At 42.0% G+C, this 24,095-nt stretch overlaps 1 protein-coding gene and 1 long non-coding RNA gene across 2 annotated transcripts in view; one reads left to right on the forward strand and one right to left on the reverse strand.

Annotated features, from left to right (window-relative positions):
* RYR3 (ryanodine receptor 3) overlaps positions 1 to 24,095 on the reverse strand; it is a 185,999-nt gene that overhangs the window by 64,052 nt on the left and 97,852 nt on the right. The window contains exons 48-64 of the mRNA XM_053474626.1: positions 23,683 to 23,903; positions 22,810 to 22,900; positions 21,758 to 21,898; positions 19,998 to 20,161; positions 19,478 to 19,556; positions 18,320 to 18,409; positions 10,539 to 10,685; positions 9,951 to 10,013; positions 8,667 to 8,742; positions 8,292 to 8,415; positions 8,042 to 8,157; positions 7,766 to 7,833; positions 7,304 to 7,425; positions 4,114 to 4,163; positions 2,891 to 2,951; positions 2,095 to 2,333; positions 1,608 to 1,689 (exon numbers count right to left, since the gene is read on the reverse strand). Coding sequence (XP_053330601.1) covers positions 1,608 to 1,689; positions 2,095 to 2,333; positions 2,891 to 2,951; positions 4,114 to 4,163; positions 7,304 to 7,425; positions 7,766 to 7,833; positions 8,042 to 8,157; positions 8,292 to 8,415; positions 8,667 to 8,742; positions 9,951 to 10,013; positions 10,539 to 10,685; positions 18,320 to 18,409; positions 19,478 to 19,556; positions 19,998 to 20,161; positions 21,758 to 21,898; positions 22,810 to 22,900; positions 23,683 to 23,903 — 1,934 coding nt within the window. The remainder of the gene's footprint in view (positions 1 to 1,607; positions 1,690 to 2,094; positions 2,334 to 2,890; positions 2,952 to 4,113; positions 4,164 to 7,303; positions 7,426 to 7,765; positions 7,834 to 8,041; positions 8,158 to 8,291; positions 8,416 to 8,666; positions 8,743 to 9,950; positions 10,014 to 10,538; positions 10,686 to 18,319; positions 18,410 to 19,477; positions 19,557 to 19,997; positions 20,162 to 21,757; positions 21,899 to 22,809; positions 22,901 to 23,682; positions 23,904 to 24,095) is intronic.
* LOC128504543 (uncharacterized) overlaps positions 14,791 to 24,095 on the forward strand; it is a 33,815-nt gene continuing 24,510 nt past the window's right edge. Inside the window, exons 1-3 of the long non-coding RNA XR_008355469.1 lie at positions 14,791 to 14,874; positions 16,605 to 16,720; positions 17,032 to 17,124. This is a non-coding gene — a long non-coding RNA (uncharacterized LOC128504543). The remainder of the gene's footprint in view (positions 14,875 to 16,604; positions 16,721 to 17,031; positions 17,125 to 24,095) is intronic.

Raw genomic sequence — 24,095 nt, forward strand, 5'->3', positions numbered from 1 at the left:
GATTTGACAGGCAATTTAGTCTCTACATGTCGGCTTCAATAAAGGAGGAATAAAAAAAAACTAAAAACCAAAGGAAACATTCAGACAGCTGACATTTCTGCAGACAAGCAATTTATCCAGATAGGTTTTATTTTGCCAGCAACACAGTTGGTGCCACGCAGGAAGACACGTAATCCTTCAGCCTTTGGATCGCATTTATAGCAGGATGTAGATTGCACATAAAAGGGTTAAAACGTTAAGTGGAGCTCTGGGCCGTTCAGTAATGAAAGCCTTATGACAAAGTTCGTCCGCTTGTCAGCCAGAATACAATCGGTTTTCCCAGCCGTGCCAGTAGTAAGCTCTTGGGATCATTGCCAGATCCAGCCTGCTAGAGGGACGAGTCAAGCGATGATCCCAAGAGCTCTTTATTCCCCATCAAACACCAGTAAGATCTGATCTGTCAATCATTTATAGCAGCTCTGTGTTTTCCCGAAGCATAGGGACTGTTCTGGCTGTTTGCAAACAGTAGCACTTATACTATTTATACAGCACATCAGGATGATAGGACGGATGCTCCTCTCATTCTAATCCGCTGACACTTACTTATCAGGGGATTCAAAGCTCTGGAAGACGTTTGCATTGAATATTTCCTTCAGCCAGCAGATTCTGGGACAGCTTTTGTATCCTTGGGAATTGTTTAAAGCTCTGTTTATCATCTAGTCCTTTCATGTGGAATGCAATTCATACCAGTTCAAAATCTCTATTCATACAATCATAATAGGCTTCACCGGGGAAAAAATACAATACCGCGTTATTCGCTAAAAGCTGCCACGCAAAGATTTCCGCTGCCTTTTTTTTATAGGGGTTGAATAAAGAAGAGGCAAAGATGTCATAATATAAAAGAAATGTTTACTTTGATGCCTTGCGAATAATTTGCCACGCTGCTCACAGGCTCGGTTAATTACAGGTCACCGCTATATTCTCCAAAATACAGGTCTCAAGGTAACATTACTGAAAAACCCTTCATAAAATCCTCTGCTAGGATCCGCAACGTCTCAAACTGAACAGTGGCAAGCACGATAGGATTTGGAGATGACACAAAACACGTCGTCTAATAGCGTCCTCTGTGGATTGCGGTAATACACATTATTTCTAGAAAACCTTAAAGGAAGCTGGGCTTGGTGGATTGAAAGTTTTTGTAACATTCGGCAGTCATGTGTATATAGCGGGATATACACAGGAATGCTGTACGATTTTTATAGGATCTGGTGGTCGAGAGGGCTTCAACAGATGGGCTCGACCAACGCAAGCGCTTGTCACATATACGCTACAACACAACCTGCACGCATGCAGGAATCCATGAACACTCCTCTGCCTTTTGTCTCCATCCGCCTGACCTTTCTCTGTTTCAATCCTTTGTCTAAAAGACTTTGAACCCACATATGTTAACATCAGATCAGACTAAAATAGCAGAATGCTTAGGGGAAAAAATATGGGGCAAGTGAATCGACCATTTGGCTTCTGCCTTGGCACACGGACCGGATAGTTTCTCCCGGCAGCGGCACGTACCCATCGCTGTTGTACCCTGAGCAATGAATCATGGATGCACAGTATTTTTGTTTAAGTACCTTTCAACATAGATGTTCTTTCCGGTCCCGAGGGAGTAAAGGCTGCACAGGATTCTGTAGCAGGAAACTTGCACGTCGTCCACTAGAAGTAGGAACGGTAGAGAGAGAATAAATAGCCGATACATCAGTACGAAATACGGATCTGTATATTAATGCACCGGCGCCACTGAGTGTAAGAACCCAGCAGCAACCTGTCCGTGCTGTTGTCCAGCTAGCCAGGCTACACAGGTTGTCTCCTTAGGGCAAAAGGAGGCTTTGGAAACATGGGGTTTAGTACATTAGGGACAGTCATGTCAGGGGGGGAAAAGAACACTTCGTTTCAGGTATTAAGTCAAACCTATGCGGCTTGGGAACCATCGATAGAATTTTTAATAATGTGTAGCGAGGTTCAGACGTGTTACAACCTCACAACCACCATGAAATAGGGCAATATGGTCAATATACGGTATATTTAGTGATGGTGACAAATAATAGAAAGTGGACGTACAGAGTAAATCCACCCCAAACTGATGGCGAGCCACGTGCTCAAAGATGGAAGTCAGGATTGGCAGGAGAGCCACGGTGGTGTAGTTAATATTCTGGGAAACGCCTTTCATTTGGGTCCTGGAGTGGGTGAATTTCCCCAGCTTCAGATTCTCCAACGTTTTCTCCAAGTCTTCAGCAGCATTCTCAAAGAACGCACGAACTCCGGCTTTCACCAGCTCCGAGCCGGACTTCATCACTGTGCTAATTAGATAAGAGAAACAAAATACTCAACGTAACCGCGTGACATCTCCAAAACAGTTACTACTCACTTGGCATCTATCTACCCCCTGGAAACCCACCGCATCACCAATACGGTATTTTGATTCCGTTTCATTTTAACTAAACAATTTCAAATTTATGATAAACTACATGAAAATATTATTATACAGACACACACATGCTTAAGCAAGAATGTATTGTATACAAGAATGAATTGTAGCTTGCTAAATTAAACCACAGACTACATTCAAATTTAGTAGCCTGTGGGGGGGGGGGATTACACACACAAAATCAGCTGTTTATCAAGCATATATAAGAAATTAAGAGAAAACTAGTTGGATATCGAAGAGCTGTCTCAAAAACTAAAAATGCAACTGTCCGGAACAATTTAATAATAAATATCTATTGCTGGATGAGATACCACCTGGTGTTTCAGAGTAGAAACCTGTATCAAGTAGAGTTGAATAATGTCACACAAAGAGAGTATCATAAACAAACAAGAAAAAGGGGAAATATTTTTTTTTCTCCTAAAAGCATACCGTGTGTCGAGCGTCTGAGCGAGAATGTGCAGACAGCTCACCATGGTGGAAGAGTCACTGCCTATAGTGAACAAAAAGAAGAGAATCAGGAAATATTATCATGGAATTTCAAGGTTATATCACGGCCGCCTGAAAACAACATCACACGAGTACATGCTGTCCTGAAATGGTTCAAAGCAACCTTTCCCCAACAATCCGACGCTGATGTTCAAATAAATATAGTTGTATGCCTCATTGATTGACTTGTTGGGTTGTCACAATTGATTTGATTCACCGATATCATAATGGGGGTTATTTATAAAAAGAGTAATTGTGGTGTAAAAACGGCCTTATCGCCATATTGCAAGCAGCGGAAGGTTCTTTTAAAATTGCACCAAATATTGTACGCTACAACACTAAAGGTGCTGTTCCACCTGCTGACGTGTTTAGCTACATGCAGCATTACAGATGTCATTCGTAATAGTGTCCAAACCTGCCACAGAAATAATATGTCAAATGTGACCTCATTTATATAGTTTGTTAGAAACTCTTGTCATGTGACACAAAAACAGGCACTGATAGATTCACTGAAGTTTCTTCTTTTATAAGATGGAACTTTCAAATGGAAAAAAACATATGAAACATGAAAAACATGAAAATGACATATCTGCATCTTGTCTAAGTGGAACAGCACATAAAAAAACCCACAAAACACTACAAATAAACAAATTCAAACAATGTGTAGACATTCATGAAATATAGTAGTTGGTGATATTTCTCAGAGTTTCATGCAGGTGCCATGCGTCGGTGAAGGTGACAATAAGTCCTAAAACGTGAACTAATGGCTTTTACCTTGTTAGATGCTAAATATTTCATACATTTTTATTTAATAGCACAATATATATAATATTCTAATAGCTGGCCATACAATGATGTATACTGTAGAGGTCAGATGTTACTGAGAACACGGCACACATCATCCCGCATTGCAGTCTGTGAGAGGTTTAATCGTTTAACGACTTTGTTTTCTGCTTCGCAGAGGATTTAAAAGGACAGAATGAGTCCGCCGAAACAATACGCACTCGTGTCTCATAACATGCAATCCACACAAGACTCAATGAAATTATACTCCTCATTCGTCATCACCACACAGAACAATGCGCATGAATGTCACCGCGTTTGCTTTACTACTGCAGACTCTAGCGTCACAGACTCTCTCCTAACCTTATTTTACGTCGACTTACCAAAGAGTGAAATCCTATGTCTGACAAGGGCTGCCAGTTTGCAGAACAGACTGGAGTAAAGAAGGGAAAAAAAGAGAGAGGGAAAAAATGAAAGAGAACAAAAAGCTGCAGGTTATGAAAGGAAAATAAGGAGATTTCTATCAAAAATAAATGGTTTTTGCTAGAAGAACCTAAAATTCTTTGATATGCAGTGGGTTATAGACTGCTTTACAAGCCATGGTAAGCCACCCCGTGTATACCTGGTAGATGAATCCATCAGGCCGTTAAATACCCCCACCCCCGACCTACGACAGTTATGTACGGCTCTGTCCTGAAGTGACATAGTTTTATGATATTTTAATTAAATGCTGTGCTTCGATTCCCAGAAAACCATCCTTGGTCTTTACAGCTTTCCTGTTCTTCTTTTGTGCGGCTGATTTCTCCGCTTGGCTCCATGGGTCTCAGATATGGGTTGCTATGGCTCATTGAGAACACATATCACAAATACACTATTATTCTCTGTACACACTGAAATCAGGTTGTCTTTTTTATAATGGCTCACATTTCTCCATAACTGCTTGATTATGACCATATTATAACCCCCCCATGCCCTGTAATGCTTGGGTGTTGTTTCCTCCAACTCTTCCGATATCAGAATACCAGAGGGACTAAAGGTGGAACCCTCGGCTTTTCTCGCAGAACCTGGCTTCACGGTGACTTTCTATTTGGGACATTTGTTCTCCGGAGATCCTGACAATTTTGATACACCTGAGACTTTTTTCTCCGACAGAAGAAAAAGAAAATCAGATGAAGCCCTCCGACTCCAACGGGTTCTCTTAAGAAAATGTATGATTATAGCTTCCATTGTAAAAGTCTCTGCTACAAAGGTTCTTCGGTTTTATTATAGAGTCTCAGCAACAAACCGGATATTCTCTTCAATAGCTTTATACCTCTGATCATCAAAAGTAGTCCCATCATCTAAACGTTTTCTGCTAACAAAGGCCATCGCTTGTATATAATTTTAAGTTATAGAAAATCTGGAAGCAGCTGTCATTCCCAGCTCCTTTTTATAGTTTTATACAATAAGCCAACCCAAAGCATGACATTTAGTGACATTAAAAATACTGCATGTTGATACATAACAAAATAGCCATCTATGGCAAACAGTGCTCGGGTGACAGCCAACGTATTTAATGCGTCCGACAGCTGAGTGTCGCCAAATGTTTTACATTTTATCTGCATTGAGGGATTCACCAAAATCCTCACTTATATTTTTGCTCTTTTTAGTTACCCACCCAGCTATTGCCACGCTGGAGATGCAACTCATCAAAAGCATCCCCTGCTCAGCCGTGCGCCGGTACTCAAGCCAGCCAGACCTAAGCGCTGACTCCAACAAACGGGACTCTCTGTGCAAATATACAAGAACGGCTCCCAGCTGCTTATAATGAGGTGTATGGGGGGGGAGTAGGGAAGCATTTACAAAACCAGGGGGTCTCACCAGCTGGGCCCAGGAGTTTATTGTTATGACCCTACAGGATCTGAAATCAAGAGGCGAGCCTGTATGTTTCTGGCAGGAAGGTAATTCCACTCATCCACCACCTTCTCAGCAAAGCAATACTTTCTTTACATATAAATCATTAAATGCAACAAACAAAATGATCAACATTAAATGATTAGTTAACAGTCAAAAAGTGACGAGAAACAGAATGTAAAAGAACAGTCATGTCCAGCTTTCCAACAAACATGGTGCTGAGCAGCTTTATGCTGTCTACACAGGTCCTTGTGCGCCACACTGCTTACCATCCAAGCGAAGAAGTGACTTAATGGAGAGAATAATCACAACACTCAATCAGTTTAAACGGCTATTCTCAGTGGCATACATAATGCGGCACGTGTGATACATATTGATCTGGTTACATTATTTTACATACATTTACACTGGCTTACTCTCCTGTCACTTCCTAGTAGAGCCCTGCGCGGGACTACTTTTTTAATCCCGCTCCCGCGGTTTTTAATCCCGCTCCGCCCGCTCCCGCAATGTGGGTGTTCCGCTCCCGCCACATTTGTGGCCAACCCCGCCCGCTCCCGCCACATTTGTGGCCAATCATGCCCGCCTCCTCACCTGATTTCCCGCGCGGCTGCCCTCAAGTTGTTCCCTCACAGCGTCTCTTCTCTTGCTCCGCCCAGGAACAAGGCGGAGTCACAGGAAGTGACGTCACATCACATGACTCCGTTTTGTTCCTGGGCGGAGTAAGCTAGGAGACACTGTAAGGGAGCAGCAAGAAGACAGCCTTGCGGGACTGCGCGGGATTACCGGGACCCGCAGGTACAGTGCTTGACCGCCCGCAGCCCCAGCAAGACCGCCCGTGTAAGAAATCATTTTTTATACTTTTATTTTGTTCTGCACATTTTAGGCCTGAATGCAACTTGAGTGCTAGGAACATATGGTATCAATTAAGTGACGTAGTTTAGAGGGTCTTCTGTGGAATGCCGGTGTATCATATTACTGTTCCAATAGGATTCCGTTACGTATACCCTAACCAAATGTAAAGGGGTATAAATTGGCATGACGACAAGGATAAGGTCTCTTTCCACGCTCTCATTTTCATCTCACCAAGATACTTAGCCTACAGTACCTTTTATCAACATTTGTTCCAGCATTGGTATTGTATGAATTGATAATTTGTCATCGAATAAACCTAATTAATAAGACATAGAAGCTGTGGTCTTGATTGCTGTTTGATCACTGGAGAATCTTAGATATTCAAGACAAAGAATATTCTAACAGCCCGCGCCCGCAAGTTTTTTGGCGGGTCCCACGGGACCCGCCTCCAAGTGCAGTCCTTTACTTCCTAGCACTCAGAGGTTGACAATTAAGATAGAAACACAGAACTTGATGGCAGGGAAGTACCATTCAGCTCATCTGGCCTGACCAGTCAAATCATTTTTACATTCCAAGTACACGATCCAGAAGCCCATCACAGCTAATTTAGGTGACATCACCATGATGCGATAGATTCCTTTGTTCCTTTGTGTTATAGAACACGCTGAGCTATAATAAAGGCCATGGGAAAGCAACATCTCTGTTGGGACTTTAACCTTCTAACTACTCTTCTATCAGGTTTATTCTGCTTAAATGATGTTTAAAAACCTTAAAAGAGATGATGGTTTCACTTTTTATACATCTAGAAACCACACGATTGCCACCTACCTCGCCACCATCTCTTTTTCTTTGTTGGATGCGTAGCCGCTGCTGCTCAGGGTTTTGGTCGGGGAGGAGAGGAAGTACAGACAGTGATTCTTGAAGTACTGGTCAACGAGAGGAAGGAGAACCTAGAACGGGAAAAAAGAGGACGCTGGATTTACCTGGATGCTGACAAACATCACCTGGTATGAGCAAATGAAAGGAAAACAGAGTTTCATCCTTCTTCACTCAATCGATAACCAAGGATGTAAACAAGGAGTGCTACAGTATAAATAATTTAATAAATGATGTGAACAGTTTTTGAGCCTCTGTTACAAAATATGGTATGACCATTCCAGATGTATTCAATCCCATAGACAATGAAAGTTCAAGCAGCAAGGGTTAATATATCGTTATTAATATCTCATGTATCGTTCCAAACAACCGTAACAAGGAGAAAACATTTATGAATGTTTCAAAACCACTTACTTTAGCAAAAAATTTGATTTCTTGCTCGTGGGGAGATTTTTCGCTTTTTCCGCTGCCAACAACAGCCTCTGTTACGGTACATTTTAAATAGAAATGTTAGACAATAATATTTATTGTAAGTCCTCGGTGGATGATCTAATAAGAGCCGTATGATTGAAATAAACATAATGTAATAAAAGCATTATTACTGTATTTCAGCTATCAGATCTAAAATCCCTGCCCACTGCTTTCACTCAATATACACGGCGTACACCATGCCAGCTAGGCACATCTTACCCAAGTGAGCAATGAACTCCTGTGCAGAGTCAACATAATGCAGAACCTTCTTCAGGAACTTGAAGGCAAATCTCTTTTCCATGGATGAAGCATCTAGCTCCATGTCCTTTAATCCCCTGCAACAAATATTATAAAAATATATATTAAACAAAGAGAATAATATGTGCCTCTTATTTAATGCATAACAATAAAATGAATATATGAACAAAAAAGTTGAGATGTTACAGAGCGCTAAATGCGGCATCTGTACCTGGATATGGCGTAACCGTTTACTTGCAGGAATTTAAAAAGCTCCTGAGCTTTCTCCCGATCTCGAGACTTCTCTTTGGCTGTTAGGGTGTCGTACGGCACAAGCAATGGATGGCTCCCTCCGCCTGCAGACCGACAACCAACAATTCATTCATCAAACAGATTATTTGCATTGGTTTTCCCTTTCTGTAAATGATCATTTTCGGTATTGGGTGCTCCTATGTGTACAGTAAAGCATTCACATTCACTAATAAATGCAAAGCGGAGCCTGCAATAAAGATTAGTTACATTTCACATTATGTACTGTTAGAGCGGAGGACACGATTGCTCCCTTATTCTTAAAACCAGGCACCATTTAAACAAACGTATATCTTACCTTTGCTCTCCAATTCTAGTTTCTTCTTTTTGGCCCAAATATTATGATAATTTTCAGCCATCACCTCAACCATTCCCTGCAAAAGCGGTGGAAGCAGAGACAACCGACCAAAGCTAAATATTTATTTTAATTGCTGCATAGATCAAAAAATAGGCCAGTACAGCCTTAAAAAAACATTGTGCAGAGTGAATGACCGGTTTCCTTAATAATTTTGTCTGGCGGGGCTCTAGATTTATGAAAAATCCAGTAAGGCTCCAAGATACATAAATCTCTTTATGTACAATCATTTTGTCTCACTTTTGATGTCAGATAACTTTGACAAATAACCTTCACGGAGGAAAACATTCCAATCTGGAAGATTTAATCTCAGTTTTCAAATTTAACGAGAAACGCTGCCTTATTAGGTCACTGCCCATAGTGTTCTCCCAAACCCAAGTCAACCTGCATCAAATCCAATTTGTTTTTTGGGGGCTATCATCCATACATACAAATATATATTCATTTGACAATTAATCATACATACATATATTGTGAAGCCCCGAAACATGTTCTGACATCAACTTTGATTTGTCTAGGAATTCTACGAAAATGGTGAATCGTTTGCTGGATTAAAATAAAAAATATACTAAAGGATCTCAACATGTATAGCTCTGAAGAAGAGTAGTGGTAGATGGAGGCCATAGTCTAAAACTAGAGAATGTTAAGTCTGATTTTCATAATGGCAATATTTTTCTCCTTCACCATAAAATCCAGCACACACCGTAATGGCGGTCGCCATTAACACACAAAAAAATGTTTCATCTGGTTTTGTTCCATTAAACTTCGGAACCTTCATCTGCAGACCTGGAGGCGGCCATTATTGTCAGTCATGTGATATTTTTTCCCCGATCACCACACTGAGTTGATTATTTACGGCAATGCCAATGAAATCTGTTCCTCCGTAGACATTACCTTTTATCAGCAGATTACTTTTTTTCAACCTCATTAAATAAGTTACCGGATTTCACTAAGAAGGTGGTAGATAACTGGCCAGTGCGGTAGGGGTAGGCAATCTTCGGCTCTCCTGATGTTGTGGACTGCATCTCCCATAATGCTCTTACAGTCATAATGCTGGCAAAGCATCAAGGGAAATGTAGTTCACAACATCTGGAGAGCCAAAGATTGCCTACCCCTGGGATATGCATATGGCCATCCTGAATATAGAGTTTAGCAGGGAGTAATGGCCAGATCAGATGGGCAAAATCGGTTTGGAGAAAAGAAATAAACTATAACGGGGACACAAACCTGGAGCTCTCTGGAAAGGACAACATTGCTCAGATCGATTGGGACAGGAGTGTAACCATTTCCCTGCAAAACATAGATCAGACAGAATGTTCGAGTCATAAACAATAAAAGCATAGGTTAACTCGATGGACTACGCGAGTCCTACATGGTACATCTCCAGTTTTCATATGAATGCATTCACTTTCTCCTCAGTTATTACATTCACCGTTGGCTAGTGATCTTTGGACATAGTGCTTGGTTTGATCTATACAAGACCAGTCCGTTACAAGTCTAATCTTGCAGGCTGTGGCTAAGATACACATTACCACCCATAAAACAGAATTTAGAATTGGCTTGTAGACCTGTCTGCATGTTATTACTGCAATTCAAATGTGAAATCTGTGATTATGTAGGCTAAAAACCAATATGCCTACTTCTTAAGTTCCACCCAAGCCAGCTCCCTTTAATATATATAAGCATATCATTGGTTAGTCACTGATGTAGTCTAGAATGTGGAGTTCAGTTAGAAGGCGAACCTGTGACTTGCCCACTCTGAGTGTAACCTGGGATATGATTCTGCTTGTAACATACATTTGATCGCTCGTATACCTGGCTGGCCTGGGACATGCTGCGCATCTTCTCGTTTTCCCTGTGCAGTGCCAGGGCTTCTCCTTCCTTCGTACGTTCCACGCTCCAGCCTGTCGCCAACATGGTTTTCACAGACTCTCTGACAGGCCACCGATAAATCTCTTTCTCCTATTGAAAGACAGATATAAATGACCACCGGGTCTTTAGAGTCATTAGACACTTCTACTCTGTGCCGGTTCTATAAATATTCACTGAATAAAACTGGGCTTTTTGGAAGGTCGCAGCTACGAAATGTCACAGTTCAATTCTGATCGTTGGCGTGAGCAATGAGGCAATTACAAACAGAGTTTACAGGATAAAACGAGAGTAACAATGTCATTTCACGCGAACATGCGTGTCCTAGAGCTCCAACATCACATTCGTTTGTAGTAAGCAATCATATTATAGCCCCTAACTAGGAGCTAACAATATAACTGCACATAGCATATAACGTAAAGTGCATGTTAACAGACACCGCGTTGTGGAAATGCTGCGCAGCATGGAGCAGAATAATCTAATAAATACAAAATAGTACTTTCAGTTATATTTATACCCAGGTCTGAACCTTTCCTTTAATAAGACCTGTTTATGGTTAATGTGCTGCTAGGAAAATGTATAGGAGAAATACATTTTAATGATAAGGGATGTAGTTTAAGTATGTTATGTTTTGTAGTTATCCTTCTTGAATTGGGTGCCTTTTGTAGGGCTCACGAATACACGTGCCGATGTATCTCTACACTGATACTGCTAATTAAACACCGTCTGCTCTATTATAACCAGTCGAGTCAGAGAAAATCACATTACATTTATTTATAAAGCGCCCGCAGATTCCGCAGCACTGTTACAGTCAGAAGAACAATTTAGAAACGCATACAATAACACATACAATAAATAAGTTGTCCGAGGGAAGAAGTGTAGATGGAGAATAGCAGAGGCCCAAGAACTGAGCCTTGAGGAACACCAGTAGATAGCGGTAGGGGAGAGGAGCAAGTTCCAGTAAATGAGACACTAAAAGTACGTTTAGAAAGGTAGGATTTAATCCACGAAAGAGCCGTGTCACGGCTGCCATGAGCATGGAGGGTTTGTAGGTGGAGGGGGTGGTCGACTGTATCAAAGGCTGCTGAGAGGTCCAAGAGAATAACCAGTGAGAATTGGCCTTTCGTTTTAGCTGTGAAGAGGCCGTTAGGAAATTTATTGAGTGCAGTCTCTGTTGAATGCTGTGGACAGATACCGGATTGTCAATGGTCAAGTAGAGAGCTTGAAGAGAGAATGTTTGTTAGTTGATTGTAAGTGAATCGTTCCAGCAGTTTGGAAGCGAGCGGGAAAAGTGAAACTGGACGGTGGTTTGATGGGGATGTGGGATCAAGGAAAGGTTTCCTTAGGATGGGGGAGATGATGGCATGTTTGAATGAGGATGGGAATACACCAGAGGACAAGGAGAGATTAAAGATGTGGGTTAGGGTTGGAGTAAAGACACTAGAGAGGGGGAGTAGGAGATGCGAGTGCAGGGTCAAGGGGACAGGTAGTGAGGTGGGAGGACAACAGGACCTTGGAAACCTCAAAGGGTGGAACTGGGCTGAAGCAGGTGAGGATGGATTCAGGTGAGGAGGAAGGTTAAGGTGAGGAGGGAGGTTGAGGTACTATATGATTGACACTATGGGGGAGGATGTTGTCCCTGATGATGTCAATTTTGTTTTTGAAGTAGGTGGCAAGCTCTTGGGCAGAGAAGTTGGAGGGCAAGGGAGGTGCTGTGGGCCTGAGAAGGGTGTTAAATGTGGAGAATAGACGTTTAGGGTTATGGGAAAGAGGTGATTCATGAAATGAAATATGTTTGTTTAGAGAGATGGAGGGCCGATGTATAGGAATAGAGCATGAATTTGTAGGAAATGAAGTCTTCAGGTGAAGAAGATCTCTGTGGTTATACTTTACAAACATGACTAAATATTTTACTGCAATGCCAAAGTACAAATAGATAAATACATGTTTTCTAAAAAAAAAAAAATATTATATTATATATTTTAGTATATTTCTGTAACGCAGGCCAGCTTTGCTCTGAGGATTTGTTAATGATCACTTGATCCCCTATGTATCAGGAGAAAGGATGCCCTTTTACAGCCTACCAATCATTGTGATGTCTTGTATTTTGGATGATATAGTACATTATAGTGTATACAAGTGTATATAGTGTACACAAAACCAAAGTCATCTGTAAAATGTAAGCTAATAAAGGGCAGGCCCCAATGCAATGTCTGTCTCCATTCAGATTTATCTGGATACTTTCATTCTGCAGTGCTATGGAATCTGTGTTATATAATAATAATAATAATAATATATACAGTATATCTAGATTTTTTTTTAGCATTTCTGCACTCGTTTGAAGATTGTGTAAGTCTGATGTGTGACTGGCAGCTGTAGCGTGACTCTCTATATGAAAGTTTAAGCAACGTGTTGGCTGCCTGAGCCGAGATAAAGCAGCCCTTGAAACGTGTTCATGTCGGTTGTCGGAATGATGTGCGCTCTCGCATTCCACTCATGGAAGTCTTCCAGAGCCGCTCTCTCCCATGTCGGTCATGGAGGCTTCTTTACCTGCTCTTACTGTCACACACCTAATGCTCAGCCGGCATCTCCCTCCCAGGCTCTGCATTACCTACAGCTTTTTACCAGATTTGTAAATCAGAAACGACAAACATTACAAGGTGTAAACATTGCATTTATTTGTGGTCTTATTTTATTCTCTAGAGAAAGTGTTTATCTAGTTGATTAGCCAGGATGACTTAGAATAGCATTCTATTCCACTCTAGTACTGTCTAGAATGTAGTTTACATTAGTGAAACCTATCATAATAGCAAAGGTGATATTTAAATTGGTTTTGCTGGTAATAAATTATTAATATTACCATTTACAGCCCCACATTTCCCTTTATCTTATGTAGACAATGTGCCTTATTTATCTTCTTAGGGGTATTTTCTACAAATAACAGCACATTTGTGACAGCCATATTCTCTCCAAACATAACCAACTAACGGGCGCACCTACAGTGTTTGGGACTAGCTGCCCCCACACTCTCGCTCACTCTTACTCACACTCATACACTCTCACTCACAGGCTGTCCACCCTTTTGTAGTAGTACTCCTGGAGACCTGGTCAGCGGAGGTGATAACGCAGAGAAGTGAAAGAAGACAGAAGAAGAAGAGGCAAGAGAAGAAGTGGAGCTGCGGGAAAGGAGTTGCATGGAAGCGGCCGGCGGAGAAGGTAAGGAGACACTTAGAGTGGCACCCGGGGCAGACCGACTTCCCTGCCATTCCCAAGTACATTAATGATTCACATAAAGTGACCGTCACGAGATGACATCGCTACATTTCATTCTACGTAATAATTACTTTTATATGTCTGATGGAAAACCACCGAACCCCAGGAACACCTAACCTGAACCTGTGAAAAGCACTGCTGTCCCTGCTGTTATGCCCCAAACAGAACAGTCCGATTTGGACGAGGTTCCTGTTATGTTATTATCTTGCAGCTAATCTTATCGCTGCAGTTAGTTTAATATTTTCTCTATTCCCATAACTATACTAGCTTCTTCGCACCATGGAAACAAATTAGACATGCATTTGGTGGCTGGGAATAAGATGCGCTCACAGACTCTGTGTAATTACAAAAATGTTTGTAAGTAACAGAAACCTCATTTTGTCAGGAAAGTGTTTGCTCCGCGGTTAAGGTACCCGTGTAACAAAAAGCTACGTTACTCAGCGGAGCGAACACAAGGACGGCACATGTTTGCACACTCAATACATTCAGCATCAAACCCCCGCCGCTGATCTATCAGTCTGTTGTAGAGACGGCTATGTTGGTATTATTACAGGTGAAGGGGTTTAGCTGCCCTGCACAACATCTCAAATTAACTTTATAATACTCAGGAAGGGAGAGAGGGCATTTATTATTTATACAGGGCTCGGCAAATCCCAGGCGCAGGTCGCCATGGCGACTGATAATTTTGTCCCGGCGCCTAGGTGTTGGTGAGCCAAACCGGTGGCGAAACACATCTTCGGCAAAATGCCGAAATAAAAATAAAAAACGGCCGAAAATAATCCCCGCAGGGGCCGCGCTGCTTAACTGTGCGTCTTACTGTGCAAACAGGGTCTCTTGTGCTGGCCACAGGAAGCCGGAAACCAGAGGAGTCACATGAATTCATCTCACGTCACATGACTGATCCATTCCTCCTCCCAGTGGGCGGGACAAGAGAAATTCGTGCAGAGAGACAGAGAGAGAAGCAGCGGGGCCCCTATGGAGGTCTGCGTGTGAGAGATCTGCAGTGCAGGTAAGGGGGTGAAGGAGGGTGTATGCATGAGTGTGTGTGATAGCATGGTGTGTAAGTGGGGGGAGGAGCATGGCACAGGGGGCTCTAAGCGATGGGCAGCATCAATACACGGGGGAGGGGGGGAAGCAAGCCAGGTTTCAGCATGTACTCCTATCATGCCAAGTCAGCCAGTACATGCTGGAACCTGGGTATGTCTGGGCAGGACTGTGATTGCTGAGTGCTGGGGGGAAAGTGTGAGACTGAGTGCTGGGCAAAAGTGTGAGACTGAGTGCAGGGCAAAAGTTTGAGACTGAGTGCAGGGCAAAAGTTTGAGACTGAGTGCAGGGCAAAAGTGTGAGACTGAGTGCTGGGCAAAAGTGTGAGGGGGGAGGGGTAGCAAGCCAGGTTTCAGCATGTACTCCTATCATGCCAAGTCAGCCAGTACATGCTGGAACCTGGGTATGTCTGGGCAGGACTGTGATTGCTGAGTGCAGGGCAAAAGTGTGAGACTGAGTGCAGGGCAAAAGTTTGAGACTGAGTGCAGGGCAAAAGTTTGAGACTGAGTGCAGGGCAAAAGTGTGAGACTGAGTGCAGGGCAAAAGTGTGAGACTGAGTGCAGAGCAAAAGTGTGAGACTGAGTGCAGGGCAAAAGTGTGAGACTGAGTGCAGGGCAAAAGTGTGAGACTGAGTGCTGGGAAAAAAGTGTGAGTGCAGGGCAAAAGTGTGAGACTGAGTGCAGGGCAAAAGTGTGAGACTGAGTGCAGGGCAAAAGTGGGAGACTGAGTGCAGGGCAAAAGTGTGAGACTGAGTGCTGGGCAAAAGTGGGAGACTGAGTGCAGGGCAAAAGTGTGAGACTGAGTGCAGGGCAAAAGTGTGAGACTGAGTGCAGGGCAAAAGTGTGAGACTGAGTGCAGGGCAAAAGTGTGAGACTGAGTGCAGGGCAAAAGTGTGAGACTGAGTGCAGGGCAAAAGTGTGAGACTGAGTGCTGGGAAAAAAGTGTGAGTGCAGGGCAAAAGTGTGAGACTGAGTGCAGGGCAAAAGTGTGAGACTGAGTGCAGGGCAAAAGTGTGAGACTGAGTGCAGGGCAAAAGTGTGAGACTGAGTGCTGGGAAAAAAGTGTGAGTGCAGGGCAAAAGTGTGAGACTGAGTGCAGGGCAAAAGTGTGAGACTGAGTGCAGGGCAAAAGTGTGAGACTGAGTGCAGGGCAAAAGTGGGAGACTGAGTGCAGGGCAAAAGTGGGAGACTGAGTGCAGGGCAAAAGTGGGAGACTGAGTGCTGGGCAAAAGTGGGAGACTGAGTGCAGGGCAAAAGTGGGAGACTGAGTGCTGGGAAAAAAGTGTGAGTGCAGGGCAAAAGTGTGAGACTGAGTGCAGGGCAAAAGTGTGAGACTGAGTGCAGGGCAAAAGTGTGAGACTGAGTGCAGGGCAAAAGTGTGAGACTGAGTGCAGGGCAAAAGTGTGAGACTGAGTGCAGGGCAAAAGTGTGAGACTGAGTGCTGGGGCAAAGTAAGGGCTGGAGTAAAGTGGGAGACTGTGGGTGCTGGGGTAAAGTGCGAGACTGTGGGTGCTGGGGTAAAGTGCGAGACTGTGGGTGCTGGGGTAAAGTGTGAGACTGTGGGTGCTGGGGCAAAGTGTGAGTGTAGGGCAAAGAAAAAGTCCTGGCTCCTAACTTTTTTAGCTGGCTCCTAGATTTAAAACAAATTTGTCAGGCCCTGGATTATTATATAAATGACTCCTTCTTTATTACACAGAACAAATCCAGTCAGATTAAGCTGCTGGCTGCTTTCCACTGCCTTCGGATGTCACAGCCTGTGGGTTCTTTTTGGTGTTTGTCCAGGTTCCTCCCGTCTCTGCCGCGTTTCTCACTGTAAATACTGCTTTTCAGGGTTTATTCTCTTGACTCTATGCTGCACTTATACCGTCTGCATCGCAAATGTCCGCCTGCAGTATAATGCAGTTAACTCTTGAAGAACTCTTACCATGCATTGTGGAGGTCCGAAGAAGGAAAGAAGACTTCATAGCACGACACGCGCTTTGCCTTTTTTGTCTCTCTTTTACCTCTTGTCCATCTCATAGTGTCTCTCTCTCTCTCTCTCTCTACTGGAACTTCCCAATCTATAAAGTTAACGCCACCAAACACACCAATTCCACAATACTAACTATGCTGATGTTTTCCAGTTAGAAGATGATGGGCTACACATTACGTTTCAGTAGTTTCTAGTTGTCCTGAATAAGATTCTACTACGTTTTCAAAATGAATCTCTTCCTGAGGTATGGCTATCCAGACGTTTATTACAACATTACACATTACTCTTGGCTAGGCAGAAAGTCACAATACGCATGGGTTCAGCCCCAAAAGGTCTATTCATCCGACCATTTCATATCAATGACCCTTCAGTGCCTTATAAAGGGCCGGGCCCAGCTATAGAAGGCTATGATGATTGATGACCCTGCGTTTTGTATAGATGGCTATATGAGATGGGTTTTTTTTAGAATTGTGGGCTCAATTAACCATTAGTTATCTTACACAAGCAGTTCTCTGGGGCTGGCCCATTCATAATGCCCTTACGTCAACACTTCAATAACACATTTCCCAAGAATTAAAAAAGAACATTCATATGGCAAGGGATAACATTACTGCTGTAGAAGAATGGAAACATCAAATAAAATATAGTGTAACGGCTGCATGGTATATTGATCTGAATTTGCCTGTGTGAAATATATTTCACAGAAAAAAAGCAACGTTTGTACCTGAGAGGCATACAAGTGCAGTGCTTTGGTGAAAGTGCTGAGTTGCATTAAAAACGCTCTCCAAACCTAAAGACCTGTCACATCTCATCGTGATCAGATCTAAGCATGCGGCCGCGCAGCCTTCACAAACCATCAGCTCACAGCCAAGCTTGCCCCTGAGCTAACATTTCCAAGAAACGCAAGTACGGAGCCTCGCGCATGAAGATAAATTACACCTGTCTGATTCAAGTGACTTTTACCATTTCTGTGTCCGTGTGCTGATCAGTGTCTTCCTCTACCGCCTCTCTTCCTATTGGATTGCATTGTATTCAAGCCCTTAGAGGGTTAAGCAGAGTGCTTGGCCTGTAATACAAGCTTCCTTTACCCAATTTACTCTGCCTATTGATACACTAACAATAGATGCTTCCTAGCAATTTCCCCACCGACCAAACCAAGACAATCCTGCCACTCAGAGAGGTTTGTTATTTTTGTGCGATTTAAACCCAGAGCAGCCTTAGATCGCAGCCGCTTGGATCACTTTCCCTTTTTTTGTTCTATATTATTTGTGTTTTCTCTGCGGTGTGCTGGATGTTACTGATCTAGCCTTTTATACATTATACTCTTTGCTGGGATGAGCCCAACTCACATGTGGTGCTATAACGTTTATTAAATATTCAAAGATAAAACAATTTCAATTGTTTAATGTAGATCGGGTGGTCTAAGGATCTCTACTGACCTTTTCAGACAGCGTCTTAAAGGGGCGCAGCAGAGGGTGAGTTTTCATGTTTTCGTCAAGGGATAATCCATATTTCCACCCGCCATGGATCTGAAAGAAAAACAATGCCTAATGCTAAGCACCTCGGAAGATATTTAACACCAAAGAATAGCTATCGGACTGGGAAAAATGGGAACTTGACTCCCCAAGTCATCAAATTTATGCGCTGAGTGGTTCAAGAAACCAGGTCATCTGAAATGAAAGACTTTAATGAAGGTAAATGTGACCATGAAAGTTTGGAAACGTAATAGAAGAATTTCTACGGGCATCCAGGATAACAGGAACACTTAGATACGATGAATCAAGGTCATTTTATAAAATTGCACCTTTGCTAAATTTCTCATCGTGTACTCTCTCTAGGATGTGGCTTAGAGTTAGTTCAAGCTCCCCTTGCTTCTGTGGGGTAATGTGGAGGTTTATGTATATTGTACTTCTTGACTACTGTACTTATTATACGACTGCCCTTATTCTACCTCCCCTTTGTTATAGTGTAAATCTGTAAAATGCTAAATAAATAATAATAATAATACGCCTCCATGCATCGGTGGCTGAATGTATAAGCAATAGGTCACAATGCGCTGCAAGCTAAACAGCTCTAAGTGAAATGAACAGCCTCGTTCTGATTAAATTGCATAAGGTTATCTGTCTGTCGCTGAGCACCTCCTGACGGCTGCTTTTCGCTTTTTTCCAGCATAATCTTTTATTTTAATTGAAATTAACCTGTGTGAAGGATACATGTCACTGTTCTGCATACATGTCCCTGTTTGTTATTCTAATCTTAATAATAGGATTCTTTATGTCACCAGGTTCCCCCGCTCAAACAATGAAAATTGCACATAATAGGATGTCCTTTGAATATAAAATTCCCCCATGTGTCCCCAGCTTCATTTTTATTGCTGGTATTTAAGCTCTACTAAAATTCAAGGGATATCCTACATAAACCACATTTCAACACAGCGAACATCACAGAATTATTTTGCAACGCAAAACTAAATATTTTGTCTCTGAAGCTACTTCTGTTCCGGCTAACATTACCTAAATTAGATAATTAGCAATGATCAAGCGATATAGTAACGTTAGGCACCTTTTAATCAGCTTGGCGCCTAACGGAAGCATTACCTTGTCAAAGGCCCATTTATCATGGGAGTGCTCTGCATTTTTATTGACAATGTACTCCAGCTTTTCAGGCAACGTGAGACTGTAAAACAAAAGCAATGTTCACATATAGATTCTAGAAAACCAAGCGCCATCGATATACACAACAGTCTTTACTATGACACGTTGACATTGTTCTCAATAACCATCTTGAAACTTGGATTTAGATCGCCTCTGTGGTTTCTCTTCTTCAACCTTCTCCCAAAGACTGGGAGGGTTGAAGAAACGCTGCGAGTCTTTGATCCTTTTCTGTCCCCGGTGTCTCAGTACTGCTGAATTCTAAAATGCATTACATTTACAGCGATATATAATACCCTATGTGTATAGTATACAAACACCATTTCTTTTTCCTCTGTTTCCAAGTATTTTTCTTTAACTTTCTAAAAAAATAAACTGAATTACTGTGCGGGGGACATCTCTACAAACTCCACGCTTCAACCCAATGTAATTCGACATCTCTTCCAGCTCAACTATGAAAACTCACTTGGCAGTATTGATGGGTTTGGGGTCAAAATTTCCTTCTGAATCCACCGACATCTGCTTCTCTGGAGTTGCTTTGATTCTGGTATCAACATAATCTGGCGGCAGAGCGCCAGCAATGGCACTGAGACAGGGCATTGCCATTCTAAAGAGCTCGGCATCGTACTTCTGCAGGAGAGATAGGAACTGGTTGGAAAGTCCCACAGAAAAACATGCAAATGGTTAGTGACAGCAACACAGCCACGGGAGAAAACATTTAGTAACAAGACCATGAGTCCGAGCATCAAGCCCAAAATCAGAACATGCGAGACAATCATGAGACCTTTTCATTGTGCTAATGATCAACCCCGATGATAGTATAAGAAAGGAAAGCAGCACAAAAAGAGACTCACAACTGGGAAAACCACCACATGCCACGGAGAGAGAAGAACAAATCTGTTCTTCTGATGCCTCTTTGTGTAGTAATAATAATAATAATTATTAGCAATAAGATTCATTTATGATGATTCTATTTTATGCAAATACTTCAGAGCTGCTATCTTAAACCGACCGAAATAACATTTTCTGTAGAAATCCCATCCCAAGTTGTAGAACATGCATAGGCTTGATGGACAGAACCTCATGCCCTTGTGTACATACGATGAAGACAAAATAAATCCCATGCCTACATTACAGTATTATGTGGCTGTATATATGTATATATATATATATATTATTTTGGACATTATGTGGCTCTAGTGTTATAGTAGCTACACGTTATCGTCTGCTCGTGTCTTTGGGCCCTGTGCGTCCCCGCATTCTCTTTCTACAGCCGAACCATGCTGAACACTTCTGATAGATCATGATTGGCTCAATAAAGCAAACTATGGTTTCTTTTCTTAAAATAACCGAACTGCCAGAATAATGATTTCATTATCTCCTGTCAACAGCCGAAGCCAGAGAAATCCTTGGAGGCCGACGCAGCTCAAATAAATATATCTCGGCACGAGATTAGAGCAATAAAATGAAGCATGATGCAGGGGAATTATATATTAACAGTTTCCTTTTATGAGGAGCATAACAGCGGCTTCCTGAAGCCTGCTCAAGAACAGGGGCAGCGTGTTTTATTGTAATATGCACCATATTACCCCATAACCAAATTATTAAAGCAACATGTCACCCTTTGTCATGAATATTTCATACGCTGGGGACTCATGCAGTTATTATAGGTTTACACTCGACCCAATCTGACATGCCATGTTCCTTTTAGAAGTTCATAGTCAAAAATACTTGTTCTTCTTCCAAACATGAATGCAAGTTTAGAAACAACATCATACACGTATCAATTCACCGAGCATGCCGAGATATTTCAGGCACTTTACAGAAACAAAGACATTTCGCAATCACCAATTAAGTTACACATCACATATAAATAAATATATATTTAGATTTTTTCAATTTTGAATACATTTAATCATCTCTGTTGATGGTGAAAAAGATTTACACACGACAGATTGCGCGCTTTATTATGTATTGTGGCAATTTAAGCCTTAATGCCGCGTATATTAAAAAGTAATCTTTTCTGCTCTGCTTGGCTTCGGTGAGTTTAATGAAAATCTTTGGCTGTCATTTAAATACAGCTCCTACCTAAAAAAAAATAATAATAAAAAAAAATCACTAAATAAGGATAACGTCGAGGCTCTGAATTGGCAAACAGAAGTAACTTGTTAGACAAGCTAAAGACAAATCCACTTTAAGAGGAGACTTTATAGGTAGTGGAAATACCTTATGAGAGAGAGAATCGAAAATCCCCCAGAACAGCTTCTCGGTCAAGTGTAATTCTTCCTCCGAGGCCAATCCATAGCTCCCCCACCCCGAGGGGAGGCAGTAATATTTCCAACATTGTTCATAATGGTTTGTCAAGAGCTGGGAAATGAAAAGTGTTCTCTTGTTAGCGGTAATCTACCAAATATATCCCCATGCTACCCTATGCCAGACATTTCATTATTTTAGAACGTCGTGTGATTAAAAGTATACAAGGCATGGAAAAAAAACACTTATAAACAAAGTTAGTGAACTAATGGAGTAACCGGTGAAACGAGAGACTTCAAATAACCGCTTTCCTGTAGACTCTCCCTCTGGTTGATTGACGCTCTTGACATTTTTCAAAGCGAGGTGTTCTTTGTTTGGGAAAGTATTGGATTCCATTTCTATTTTATACAGATTTTCTGTATTTGCGTATTACGTTTAAGGACAATAAACAAATATAAAGTATTAACTACAAAGACCAAGACACAACAAGTGTTTTCAACGTGGATCCACTTTTAGCTAAAGGGGGGGAGGGTGGAGAATATTCGCTGTTCCCAGAAGGATAAGTGAACGTAAAACTGACTTTATTTCATATCCTCAGTCCAAAATTCATGAGATTTTAGACACACAGATACAGACCAAAAATAACACGTAGGAAACTATAACCCAGACAATATGGTAGATATTATTTTTATGATTGACGACGTATTGTACTGAACCGTGATACAGAACTCCGTATTGACAAATAGCTTACAATATCAGAGATATAGCATTGCACGGGCGGATCACCAACAGGAAGAGCATATGGAAAGCCTTATCATCTACGTTAAACACATCAATCTGTGTACGGAATTAGAATTGCAGTTGTATCGCTGTACACAGGCAGATGGCTTTTCTCTGGGTTTCCAAGAGCAAACAACGTATTTTCCTGGGTAAGTAGATAATAATCAGATGAAAAACCTCTGTTTTACTGCTGGGAAGCTAATTAAAATCAAGCGGGGTCATATGTCATGCTTGTTACAGGCTACCTTAAGGGGCATTTTGCAGTATTCGCTGAGTAACGGAACATCAAAAACCAGACGCCGGAGTAGTTGCTGGAGCATGGAGGGGCGCAGATGGCTGCAAGACAAAGAAAATGCTGATGAGACTGCGAAATGTGAACTGGCACATTGAATATGGTCATTAAATTTAAACCTGGGATTAATGCACCCTACAGGGAAAGGAGAAAGGAAACAAACTTTTTGTTAGTTTTAGGCGTATACCCCTGTTCACGACTCAAGTAATCAAGGGCATTTCAGAGCATTCTAACTACCAACAAGGTACAAAATACTTATTTCATTACGCAAAAAAAGATCCAATGAACTGTGTACTATACCCTTTCCATACAAAGGTGACATATTTAATCTGCTCAGGTCATTGTACTGGCTGGGCTGAAGGACTTTTATGTCTCTCTACTCAAGGTCTTTCATGTCTTTCTCTACCCAAAGGGTTCTGGTTACCTTATATTGCATATATATATATATATATATATATATATATATATATATATATATATATACACACATATACATATTTTAAATCAGCCACAAAGCTGTAACCAAGAAGCCTCCTTAGCAACCATAAACGTGTCCCTGACATCTGGTGCTGCTTCTCTACGCAAACATGCAGCGCTGCACCAGTGATACCGATGTGTAGGTGTTCCGAACAAAGATGAAAGGAATACAATGCAGGCAGCTATCTTTAACGTCACCCCCGATGAGGCCCAGGAGAACTGATGGATTCTAACAAAACTCACTTATTCTGTTTGTCAATGAATAAGACAGACTGTTAAGTATGCGTTATGAAATGAAGGACAGCATGCAGATCTGTTAATACTGAATAATTGTTTAAAAACGCATTACTGGCAGATTGAGAGCAGACATTCTTCAATTGTGTCCCGCTGAGCCTTCGTTAAGGAGCGGCCCTTGGACAGCCGGTAGATTGTATGCAGAGTGGAGTCAATTAGTGCCGCGTAGTGCTCGGTGCCGGAGAAGAGGGGAGCGCAGCGTGTGAGCAGCGGAAGTACGGCGGAGCAAATGTATCTGTTCAGAGCGAGAGCCATCTCCGTGACACTCAGGGAGGCCTGCGGGAAAGCAGTGCGGATGGTGAGATGCCATGACACGCACTAACACTCAATGTAAAAGGAGCCAATATCACAGCGGATATGGTCAGGGGGGATTTAATGGTGACCAGAGAATGAGATAAACTTGAAGACAGTCAGCATGTGAAGAAATAAAACAATAAAAGCAGAGGAGAGATCAAAATGGGAGCCCCC

This window comes from Spea bombifrons, chromosome 9, assembly GCF_027358695.1.
Source record: "Spea bombifrons isolate aSpeBom1 chromosome 9, aSpeBom1.2.pri, whole genome shotgun sequence".
In the NCBI taxonomy this organism is placed as follows: Eukaryota; Metazoa; Chordata; class Amphibia; order Anura; family Pelobatidae; genus Spea; species Spea bombifrons.